This window comes from Chrysochloris asiatica, unplaced genomic scaffold (genome assembly GCF_000296735.1).
Source record: "Chrysochloris asiatica unplaced genomic scaffold, ChrAsi1.0 scaffold00343, whole genome shotgun sequence".
In the NCBI taxonomy this organism is placed as follows: domain Eukaryota; kingdom Metazoa; phylum Chordata; class Mammalia; order Afrosoricida; family Chrysochloridae; genus Chrysochloris; species Chrysochloris asiatica.
Window position 1 is genome coordinate 412,088 of NW_006408861.1, and position 12,793 is coordinate 424,880.

The following is a 12,793-nucleotide window of genomic DNA, read 5'->3' on the forward strand; positions in this document are numbered from 1 at the left end:
AGCGGGTTGGGCCTCTGTGGGCCTGGACATCAGCGACCGGGCTGTAGGAGGGTTGGGCCTCAGGCGGGTGATTTGTGCCTCGGCGGGGCGCTTTGGGCCTCTGTGGGCCTGGATGTCAGCGACTGGGCTGCAGGAAGGTTGGGCCTCGGGCGGGTTGTTTGGTCCTCAGGCAGGTTGGGTCTCAGGGGCACTGGGTCACAGCAACCTGGCTGTGCGGCGGGTTGGGCCTTGGGGGGCCCTGGTCCTCAGCGGCGGTGGGTATGTGATTTGGGCCTTGGTTGGGCCTGAGCCTTTGTGACCAGTCTGTGGGCAGGTTGGGCCTCAGGGCAGGCCTTGGCCTCAGTGGGAGTGTCTGGCCCTTGGGAGGGCCTTGGCCTCAGTGGGCAGGCTTGTGCCTTGGGCGTTCCTAAGCCTGAGTGGCTTGGCAGAGTGCTGGTCTAGGATGGGGTTGTAGAGGGCTGGGGTAATGGCTGGAGGGAGGCAGTGTCCGTATTTGATGACGTAAAGAATGCTTCTCTAAGTCTCTCTGCACCGTGGGTACACCGAATTTCCTGATATACGCGTCAGTATCCCTCTCTATTTGTTCGGCTTTGTTAGTTTATGCTTCCTTTTTTCTGGAAATGCAGCCTCCTAAGTGGGGTTGCTCTCGCCCTGCATTCCAGTGTCTGCAGGGGGCAGAGGCACTTCCTGGTGCAGGTGCAGAAGCAGGAGCCACATGCAGGCAGGCAAAAGCTTAAAATGCCTGTAATTCGTCAGTAATTTGATCTTTTAAAAAAACGAGTTCAGACAGTTGAAATATAAGATCTTATGTTTGTTCAAAGGCTGTCTGTCTGCTAGACAGTGGTTTCCTATGTGCGATTCTGCCCCTTTTCCCCGGAGACTTCCCTACCTGAGTTGCCTGGTCAGGGAAGCGCCGCATCACTCTAGTTCTTGGCTAGCTTTTGAACCTTGGTTTTCCATGCATTATAATATAAAACAGTCACTGGAGGGAGAGTGAAAGGAATAGCCAGAAATATCACCATAGAAAGCTTGTAAGTCTGTCTTCTGCCTATAACTAATTGGAATACCTAAAATGGGGCTACAATGTGTCTAGTGAAGGAGGTCTCCTGAGGAGCCTCTGCATTGCATAAAACTTTCGAAGGAAGCCTGAACCTCATCCAGACCATCAGAGAAGGAAAACTTTCCTCTTGAAAGGACAAGCAGACCAGCCTGGAGCAGTCAGAAATCCAGAAGACACTTCTTGGAAGAAGGTCCTACAGGAAAAATGCAAAACAACAAGGGCAGTCTGACTGTTACCACAAGAACAAGCAAGCTCTCTGCCCAGGAGCTATCAAGGCAAGCAATCGGGTCCTCTCAGCGCAAATCCACCTCCAAGACTAAGACACAATGGGAAAACACGTTCTGATTGGCGACCACACGTCACTCATAAAGAGAAGTGACAGAAGAACATCAAAGAAGCAGCGAGCTAAGCCCTGCATCGTTCAGCAGACTATGGTGATCCCAGGTAGAGACCTGGTCGGCCAGCAGTGAGGAAAGACCTGGGGACTCAAGGGCTCAGAGTCAGCGACACAACCACAGAGGACTAGAGAGGAGACTGAAGTGACCAACCGATAAGAAGCGGGCGGACAGACGCAGGAACACCCACACCTGCAGATGATACCCACTTGCCATGGCTCCAATGATGGGACGAACAAAGCTCAACCAGAAGAAGAAGAAAGCGGAGGGGAAAAAAAAAAAGCGTCATCTGATACAGTCTGATAAACTGGACATCCATGTATAAATGCAGCAGCTCAAAAGTGGAAACAAATCCCTGCTCCAAGAATTATTACCACCCCCTCCGCACAAAGAGTAGATAGGGATGGGCAACCTGAACACTGACTAATCAAAAATGGGAGAAGGGATACAAAGGTAAGAAGTGACTGGCTTACAAGCTTTCAAGAGGGAACCTAGATCCACAGGGCGGTGAGGATGGTGGAGTCTCCAGTGAGTAGTGTCCGACCTGTCTGGGAGGGGCAGATGAAAAGAAATGTGGATGGGTCCCTTGGGATGCAAGGGTGAATGATTGTCACCAGGACTGATTGTGAGGACTGGTAATATAAAGGTGTACATTTTATAGTAAGGAGGGGAGTGATTAACCTTTCAGTGTAGGATCGCAGGGCCCTGGGACCATCAATGGAGAAAAGCGGAGAGTGGGACCCTATCCAGAGGAGCAATGAGGACAGAGACTGAGACAGAGAGGATGATGTGAAGAGAGAGGACAACGCGAAGAGATGGAGTGCCAGGGGACTGGGGATCCAGGGAGGGAGAACGGCTGTGTGCTGAGGACCGTGAGGGGAGGGTGGACAGGATTGTAGGGTATACCCTTTGGCTGGGTGATAATACATGGACGGGATGGTAACTATGGCAATGAGACGATGTATGATGGAATGAATGTAAAACTGATGTTCCCCCATGTAGATTATCACACAATACACAATAAAACATTAAAAAAAAAAAGAAAGGCATGGTAGAATACTGTTGTTGTTAAGTACCATTAAGTCAGTTCCAAATCATAGCATACCTGTATAGGGTTTCAAAGGGGCAGCTGGTGGGTTTGAACTGCCAACTTTGTAGTTCACAGTGCTCCAGAGCACCACACCAGAGGTCATAAGTTGATATTAAATATTTTTAGCCTATTAAAATAGCATTATCATGGATTACTGATAGAATATATAGTGAGTGCTACAGATTGATTTGGGTGGACTTCAATTTCACTATAACTTACAGTGAAGCCAAGAAACCAGGTCACATAGGGCTACTATGAGTCAAAATCAGCTTGGCAAAACTCAATAATACTCTAATAAGGATAAACCCATTATAATAATAAAGTCAAGCACACAATTTTAACCTACTCATTCATTGTTGTTAAGTGCCACTGTGTAGGTTCCCGACTCATAGCAACCCTATATAGGGTTTCTGAGGAGAAACTGATGGGTTTAAATTGCCAACCTGTGTTTAGCCCTAGTGTTTAATCTACAGTGCCACACCAGGACTCCAACATATTCATATAGGCATGTTATCAGACAAAAGTCTGACCACCAGGCACTATTAGAGACAGGGTGAGAATCAATGTGCATTTTATTGGCATATCTGGAAGGCAACAAGAATTCTTCTCTGAAAGACTGCCTTGCTTTCCTCCCATAAAGTCCAAACCCTTATACCCCTCTAGGTATCAATCCATCTGCATTGCTACATTCTTTTCTCAGAGTTTTACGGTTCTCTCATCTGGGGATACAGTTTGTTCTAGTTGTTGTTGAGTACCTGAGTACCATGGAGTCAGTTCTGACTCATAGCGACCCTGCACAGGGTTTCGGAGGCTGCAAATCTTTACAGGAGCAGAATGCCTCATCTTTCTCCCGTGGAACAGCTGGTAGTTTCGAACTGCCGACCTTGAGGTTAGCAGCCTAATTCGTAACCACTATGCTACCAGAGCTCCTGGGGATACAATTTATGTCCCAGTAAATCACAATGCCTTACATCTTGGGACATGATTGCCCCAAACAATGTTAATGACCTTTTCTGGAAACCTTTGTCTTAATCAACAATACAGGACTAAATCCTTCACCTCTATGTTCCTGAGACACATGGGAAAGGTCAGGTCAGTAATGGTTGGGAACATTGATTAAAAGAGTTTGAACAGAAAGGGAAAAAAAAAAAAAAAAACTCAACTTATTAAAAACCTTTCTTTCAGGCATATCTAAAATTGTCCATATTGTCTTTAATTTTTACAGTGTTACTGTTATTCCATTCATACACTAATAAATTTTCATTTACTTTATGTACAAAGTGAAATGGGACAATGAGAATTTCAAAGGTGTTAAAAGGGTTTTAAGCCTGGCCAGAGAAATATAATAGAAGAAGGTCTGAATGGCCATCCCACCATCATAATACAACAGTTTCCTCTCAAAGTCATCACTTATTTTTCTTTAATTAATAGCCAAACCCTACCCCAAGGATAGAACTATTCAGTAACTGAAACCACCATATATCATCTTTGATGGCCATGGATAACCACAACCTGGAGAGATTAATGGTGTCGGCCAGAGACAGATTGACTAGGACAACCAACAGGACACTGAATAAACAAACAGAGAATTCCTGAAGTTGGGGAGTGGGGGGCACCACTACCTGAAACCCAAAATCCCTATAAAAACTTTCCTCATTTTTCCTCGGGGAGTGAAATCTGGGAGATTTGCTATCTCTTGATCTCCTGGGTATGGATACTCAATAAGCGCTTTGCTCTTTGCTCTGATTTCTGTCTCTGAATATTGGCTTTATCAATGGTCAGGCTTTATCACCAGCTGCTCCGAGGTAGAAATGAGGTTTTCAGCTCCTATAAAAATTTACAGCCTCAGAAACTCTAAACTGGGGTACTATGAGTCAGAGTTGACTCAATGGCAGTGAGTTTGATTTTATATGCACACACTTAAATGAAGTGTACTTTTAAAAAATAGCTCCAAAGTCTCTAAATCAAACAAAATTATAAAAGATTTCAATTTCTCAGGTGAGAAAAGATTTCGTTATAAATGCTGAGGAAAGTGCTTTCTTAAATGATTCTTTGAGCAGAAGAAGCTCACATATTTTTGTAATAACAAGAAATACTCCCAATTCTATCTACTCACTCAACGTGATCTTTGTCCTGCTGAGAAATACAAGCTTTGGAACCCATTCCTCCCACACTCCTGTTTGACTGTGAAGATAAATGCATTTATATTCACACAGCAAATACCAAAATATATGTGTCATACTTTTCAGAAACAGATCCATTGATAAAAAAGTGATTCATATAATAATCTAAAAATTTTTTAAATATACAGAAGCACAGGGAGACAGGATGAAAAAGACCAACAACCAGAGTATACTGCCTTTACCACCTACATGAGCTAAAAAAGAACATATCTGAAGAAGAACTTTGAGAGGGAACAAGCAACAACATAGCATTAGTGTCTTTATCTAAATGCTGTGCTTGATAATAACCTTTTCAATGAACACCTTTTTGTCTTATACCTTGTATTTGAGAATTGAGAGACAGTTGTTAACAATTCATACCTGCACCAGGAATAATTGCCAACTTTGTTTCTACCAGGCCCATTTTTGCAGAGGAAGCTTAAAAAAAAAAACAAAAACAAATTAATCAGCATTCATATTATCAAATTCAAATATAATGACTTGGAAAGGTTTATAAGTATATATATGTGTGTGTATGTGTGTCATAATTTAAAAATAAAACACTTCAAAATGTATTTAGACCTGATGTGCTCTGGTTACAGGTCAGGCTGCTAAACTCAAGATCAGCAGTTCGAAACTACCAGCTCGTTATAAGTCAAGCTGCTAACCTCAAGGTCAGCAGTTCAAAACTACCAGCTGTTCTGCAGGAGAAACATGAGGCTTTCTGCTCCTGTAAAGATGTATAGCCTCGAAAACCCTACGCAGGGTCGCTATGGGTCGGTATGAAATCCATGGCACATAACCACCAACAACAAGTGCCAAGCTGTCTTAGAAGGCTTATATGTTATTAATTACTCAGAGTTGGGAGAGAGATTGTTTCTGATAAGCATGAGTTACTCAACTGCCCCAGATCCAACTGCATAATCTATCATATTTTATATGGCACCTCTTCAAGAACAGAGCTCTAGTTACTTTCTGACAAATGGGTTTACTACCCTAAAAGCTGGACAGAGTTCCTCTCCTTGTTTGTTTTCACAACTTAATTATTTCTTTATTTGCATATCCAAATGCATTTGAACTATTTCCCACAACTAAAATCCCATATTCTGCATTATTTTAGAAATGGATACATGTATTTTATAGTCTTTATTTTATAGAAGAAAATAGGAACCTGAAATACAGCAGAAAGGGGGTAATGTACACGTGGACTACAGCTACAAATCTCAAGGAACTGTCATCATAAATTATTAAAAATATGAATTGTGCTGACTTGGCTTTCAATAATTTACTTCCATCAGAAGTGACAGTGAGAACAGTGGCAATTTGCTGCCTGCTTCTCCTAGTTCTCAGTCTCAGAACCTGTTCCTATGGTACACTTGTTACGAAAACAAGGACACAGACAAAAGCTGAAACTACACAGAAGAGTGTGGACAAACAATAAAAACAGCAGCTCTGTCTACAACATTCTGGGACAGGACAACGGGAGTGTGGGTTGGAATGCCTGGGCTAAAATTCTGGCTGGGTTTTTAGGCCTGCTATTTGCCACTCGTTCTCCAATTTCTTTATGTACAACAAAGTCCCTATCTCACAGGGTTGTCAGGAAAATTAAGTGAGTTAATACACACCACGTACTTAGAATAGTGATTGGTCAACACTCTTGAGCAGCACTAATCATTTTCATTATTACTTCATATTGTTGTTGTTTTTGAATCATAGCAACCCTACACAGGGTTTCTGAGAAATGGCAGTTGGTGGGTTTGAACTGCCAAACTTGTAGTTAGTAGTCCAGAGCTTGTCCTATAGCACCACACCAGGGATGAGTATGAACCACTGACTTTGTGGTTCAAACTGACCTTGCAGTCCAGTGCTTTTTCCTACAGCACCATACCAGGGCTCACATTAATGATATTCAGATTTTAAATTCCCAGCAAAATCTATCATTACAGTTTTTTTTTATAGGATTAATTCTCACCTGCCACTCTTATATCACATGCTAAAGCCAGTTCAAGACCACCACCTAATGCGAGTCCATCTATGGCTGCAATAGTAGGCACTGGAAGGTTAGCTGAAATAGAAAGAAAATTTTTATGCTTCCAAACATATATTTTCTTTCAAATTTCTTTTTGTAAATATGAGGGGACTTCATGTAAATTAATAGAAAAATTACATTATCTTTTCATTCAATTTTTCCATAATGTTTTAAAGGCCACTTTAATAGTCTTAACTGGAACACCAGAGAAAGAATTTTAACAAAATTTAAGCATTTCCTCCATCACTATTTTTCTAAAACATTATTAATGATTATGCAATGGCAAATAAAAAAGTACTGCTACTAGGATTCTAACTAAATAAAACATATTGAAATATGTCTCCGCAATCAGATCTCTGTCTTAGTCTCCTCAGGGTACATTTTAAAAAAAAGTCCAAACCAAACAGCGGCTCCCAAAGGGATCTGTTGGGTTAGTTAAACTCAAGGCAGAGAGGTCAGTCAGCTCAGTAAGTTATGGCAACTGTGTTTTAGAATTCTAAAGGGGTCATCTTGATAAATTTTATCAAAGGACACAGGACAATCACAGGGCTTATTAGAAAGAAGTTTGAAGGTATGCACCTGGGCTGTATTCTTTCATCATACTTATTCAATCTGTATGCTGAACATGTAATCCAAGAAACTGGATTATATGAAGAACAATGAGGCATTAGGATTGAAGGAAGATTCATCAACAATCTGAGATATGCAGATGACACAACCTTGCTTGCTGAAAACTAAGCGGACTTAAAATACTTACTGATGAAGATTAAAGATCACAGCCTTTGTTTGGTATGGGTTGCACATCAATGTAAAGAAAACAAAAATCCTCACTACTGGACCAATAAACAACATCCATATAAATGGAGAAAAGACTGAAGTTGTTAAGGACTTCATTTTGCTTGGATCAACTATCAACACTCATGGAAGTAGAAGTCGAGAAATCAAACTACGTACTGCATTAGGCAAATCCTGTACACAAGACCTCTTTAAAGTGTTCAAGGCAAACACGTCAGTTTGAGGACTAAAGTGTGCCTGATCTAAGCCATGGTATTTTCAATAACCTCACATGCATGTGAAAGCTGGACAGGGAATAAAGAAGACCATAGAAGAATTGATGTACCTGAGTTATGGTGTTGGGGAGAATATTAAAGTACCATGGGCTGCCAAAAGAACAAACTGATCTGTGTTGGAAGAAGTACAGCCAAAATGCTCTTGGAAGCCAGGATGACCAGACTCTCATACTTTGGGCATGTTGTCAGGAGGGACCAGTCCCTGAAGAAGAATATCATGCTTGGTAAAGTGGAGTGTTCAAGTAAAAGAGGAAGACCCTCAATAAGGTGTATGGGCAGTGACAGCAGCAATGGACTCTAGCAAGGATTGTGAGGTTAGCACAGGACTGGGTAGTATTTCATTCTATTGTGCATAGGGTCACTATGAATCAGTACTGACTCAATGGCACCTACCAACAATAAAACCTCTTCCACCCTATAGCCCTGGTCTTGTCTGTTTAGACTTCATTCTGTTCCCCAAACTCAAAGAACATTTAAAAGGAACATGACTTGCATCCCTTAAGAACACCAAAGTCCTCCTTTTGAATTGGTATAAATCAAAGACAGTAGAATTCTTCAGGTAAGAGTTTCTGTTGCTATTAAATGCTGTCAAGTCTGTTTTGATTCACAGCAACCCTATATAGGGTATCTGAGGGGCGGCTAGTTAAGTTTGAACTACCAACCTTGTGGTTCAACCCGACCTTGCAATCCAGAGCATTAACCCATAGCACTGTACTATGGAAGGATTAGAAAGATGGAACCACCACCTTCAGAAGTATACAGACCTCAGTAAAGGATATGCCCAGAAACAACAGCTCCACATTTTGATATTTTTATTTAGTAAAGGTTTCTATGATTTCATAGAAATACTTTTTAACCTACCCTCATATCATATTCCCTCACATGAATGTGCAATTTCTTTAAACCGTGCTTTTAAATTATTTTCACAAATACTTTTGGTTATATTAACAGAATCACAGTTCTTAAAACATCTTAAAATTAAGACCCTAACGTCTGGATGTGGTACTGCAGGTTAAGTCTATTTGAAGAGCAATTGCGGGGATTCAAGCTCACCAGCTGATCCTTGTAAACCCTACACAGGGTCCATATGAGTTGGAATCAACTCAATGCCACTTAACAAAAAGTCTTTTATGAGCTGTTTGGTTCATACAAACTTCAAGTTGGCAAGATCATAGAATCAACAGACAAGGCTACCCAGAACTTTTACACAAGAGACCAAATGAAGCAGATATGATTGATAATCCTGAAGCCCTGAGCTACAGAGAAACGCACAGAAAAGAAAACTGAATACTGACTAGTAGAAACTGAACAAAAATGGCAAATAAGATAACAAACAGAACAGCTGGCCTGAGACTGTGGGGCCATTTTGAACTTTTGCAAGCAACATTAAATCAAAACACAGACCTGATCATCAGCTCTGCTACCTTAGAACCTCACAAGTTGGTCCCCTTGCTCCAAGTGACCAGGAATATGGCCAGCAACTGTCCTCACCCACCTAGCATCCCATGACACCGCCCCTATGTACCACCGTTCCATATGTGGTTGAAGGCACACCCTTGGGGAGCACTTGCCTGGTGTACACCAGCCCAGGGTTTGGAAGCTTGACACAATACCTCCTGGTGACAGTAAATGCCACCTTCTAGTCAGACAAGTCCTGGAGTCAAGCAGTGGGCCTCTGGGTCAATTTGAATAGCAAAGTCAGTGATTTAAACCCACCAGCCACTCCTCACAAACTCTATACAGGGTAACTATGAGTCACACAGCACTTAACAACAGTCAGACAAGAACTCCATCCAGGACCAAGAGGCCCACCTACAATGTGACCTCCTATGCCAGGTGTGCTCTCTCCCCCAGACTCCTCAGCCACTGGACACACTACTCAGGTGTTCTGCCCACTGTCCACCCTCAGTCCCCCACCTCCTACAGTTTTTCTTTTTTTTCTTCCTGCTTCCTCCCCCTCATTTTATCCTTCCCATTGCTGATTTCCTTTTTCCTTTTTATTTTTATTTTGTATTAAGAGGGTAGAAATAAGGAGTTAGGGTTAGTACTCTGTTAAGGTCTACGCTAGGTCTTGTACTTTGTTTAGTGTTAGGATTATGGTTAAGACGAGGACTAAGGTTTGGTCTGGTTACAGAACTACAGTTAAGTTTATTTTACTTTATTTTGTTTATTTATTATTCATTCATTCTCTTGAAATCCACTTGATTTCTTCATTTGGATGTTCTTACTCCATTTTACTCTATGATTTTTTGTTATTGTTCTTGAAAACTTGAAAATAGGGGCATCTCTGGCTTACTGACGAAGATCAAAGACTGCAATGTAAAGAAAACAAAAATCCTCACCATTGGAACCATAAACAGCATCCTTATAAATGCAGAAAAGATTGAAGTTGTCAAGGACTTTATTTTGCTCAAATCAACCTAATGGAAGCAGAAGTCAAGAAATCAAACGATATACTGCATTAAACAAATCTGCTGCACAAGACTGTTTTAAAGTGTTTAAGAACAAAGATGTCAGTTTGAGGACTAAGATGCGCCTGATCCAAGCCACTGTATTTTCAATAACTTCAAATGCATATGACTACAGACGAATTGATGCATTTGATTTATGGTGTTGAAGGAGAATATTAAAAGTACCATGGGCTACCAAAAAAACCAAACCAATCTGTGTTGGAAGAGTACAGCCAGAATGCTACTTGAAAGCCAGGATGGCCAAACTTTCTCTCATACTTGGGATACATATACATATACTAAGTATATGTACTTAGGAGTGATCAGTCAGTCACTGGAGAAGGATATTGTGTTTGGTAAGTGGCAGGTCAGAGAAAATGAAGAAGACCCCCAATGAGATGGATTGGCACAGTGGCAGCAGCATTGGGATCAAATGAGTATATTTTTACCACAATTTAAAATATGTATATATAGAAGTAGAAGACTTTTAACAGTATTAAATGAATAATCACACATTAACCATTTTATAATATTATAAAGCAATACTTTAATTTTTAATACTAATTTTTCACTATGGTACTTTTCTTTGTAAATTTTGTTTTTATGAAAAATAATCTCATTTCAAAGCATACTCTACCTTCACAATTTACCTAATATGCTTGTGTCTTAGCTATGTAATGCTACGGTAACTGAAATACCACAAGTAGGAGGCTTTAACAAACAATGTTTTTTTCCCTCAAAAAGGTCCAAATTCACAGCACCAAGTTCTAAGGGAAGCCTTTCTCTCTCTGTTGGTGCACACTTTAGGAGGTGGGTCCTTGGCTCCTTTCAGCATCTGTAGACCAGACGTTCCTTGGAGATCTCCATATGTCTAGATATCAATCTTCCCCCGAATCTTGGGAATTTCCAGTATCGGGACCTATATCCAAAGGATGCACTCTGCTTCTGGCTCTTCTTTATTGAGGGTAATAGGTCCCTTTCTCTTAGCTTGTCTCTTTCTCTTGTAACAGAAAAGATGTTGCAAGGGATCTCCCCTTACACCAGATCAGAGCTGTGACAGGATTGAGTGTTGCATCCCACCCTTAATCCCCTTACAACTAACTGGCTTATCACATCAGATCATATCACAGGGATCACTACATAACTACAAAACACTGAGAATCTTAGCCCAGTCAAGTTGACACATATTTTGGGGGGGGCGGGGGGGGGGGCCAATTCAATCCATGAAGCTTGTTTTCACATGTAGCATTTATTTTTTCTTGCTGTCACTTAATAATCTTAATGAAACTCAAAAAACCACATTTATGAAAAGATTACCAGTTGAAAGAATTGAAGGAATATGAAAACGGCAGCTGTATAATGCAATTGCATGAAATAAAAACTGCAAATCTAGTGAGCCATGTGTATTCCCAACAGCAACACAAATAATTTATGACTCAAGCTATTATGCAAGCAACAGCAGGATTAGATGCTATTTAGAGTGCCTACCAGGAAATGAGCCAGGTATGACAAATAAAATAATCATCTTTTGAATAGCTCCTGAAAATATAATTAAAGTAAACATACAGTTTTGCTATTTTAAGAAGGAGAAAAAAAAAGAACTAGAGCCTTAAGAAGCCTCCGGTATACTTTCAGTGATCTGTAAGACAACGTTAGTCAGCCTAAGACAGATACAACACACAATGTATGTAAATTTATTCATATGCTTCTAGAAAAATACAAACCATTCAATTAAGGAGAAGTGTTAGTGTCAGTCACATGATTTTTTCTTTCTTTCTTTTTTTAGATAACACAATATGCTATTTAATGCGGTAAGGAAACTGGGGGGGGGGAGAGGGGTTTCAATTTCCGCTCACTCATTCTAGACCAAAAGAAAATGCATGTCATTTGATTTCTGCCCCTTGATACTCCAACAAGGTATTTACTAAGCCACCTAATGAAGGCTTAAAGTAAAATCTAATTTATAAATTTTTAATTATTTTTGTGGTTAGCTACTGTTGAGTTGGTTCTCACTCAGCGATCCTATGCCCAAAAATATGAAAAACTGTGTGCCAGTCTCACAATTGTTACGTTTGAGCCCACTGTTGCTGCCCCTGTGTCAATCTATCTCATTGTAGAGGAGTCGGGGGCTGAGGGGTAGGGGTCTTCCTCTTTTTCATGGACCCTCTACTCTTTCAAGCATGATCACGTTCTCCATGGACTGGTCCCTCATAACAACATGTCTGAAATATGAGAGATAAAACTTCACCCTATTCATTTCTAAGGAACATTCTGGCCAGACTTCTTCCAGGACAGATTTGTTTGTTATACTGGTAGTAGTACATGGTACTGCCAATATTCTTCACCAACACCACAGTTCAAATGCATTGATTCTTTTACAGCCTTATTTATTCATTGTCCAACTTTCACATGCAAGCTTGGGTCAGGCACACCTTAATCCACAAACTGATATCTTTACTGTTTAACACCTTTTTTAAAGAGGACTTGTGCAGCAGATTTGCCTAAAGCAATGTATCCTTTTTTTTTTTTTTTTTTTG

General features: G+C 40.7%; 1 protein-coding gene across 1 annotated transcript in view; it reads right to left on the reverse strand.

The window, feature by feature from the left end:
* AUH (AU RNA binding protein/enoyl-CoA hydratase) overlaps positions 1–12,793 on the reverse strand; it is a 279,519-nt gene that overhangs the window by 154,161 nt on the left and 112,565 nt on the right. The window contains exons 5-6 of the mRNA XM_006875876.1: positions 6,680–6,772; positions 5,089–5,145 (exon numbers count right to left, since the gene is read on the reverse strand). Of these exons, the coding sequence (XP_006875938.1) occupies positions 5,089–5,145; positions 6,680–6,772 (150 nt within the window). The remainder of the gene's footprint in view (positions 1–5,088; positions 5,146–6,679; positions 6,773–12,793) is intronic.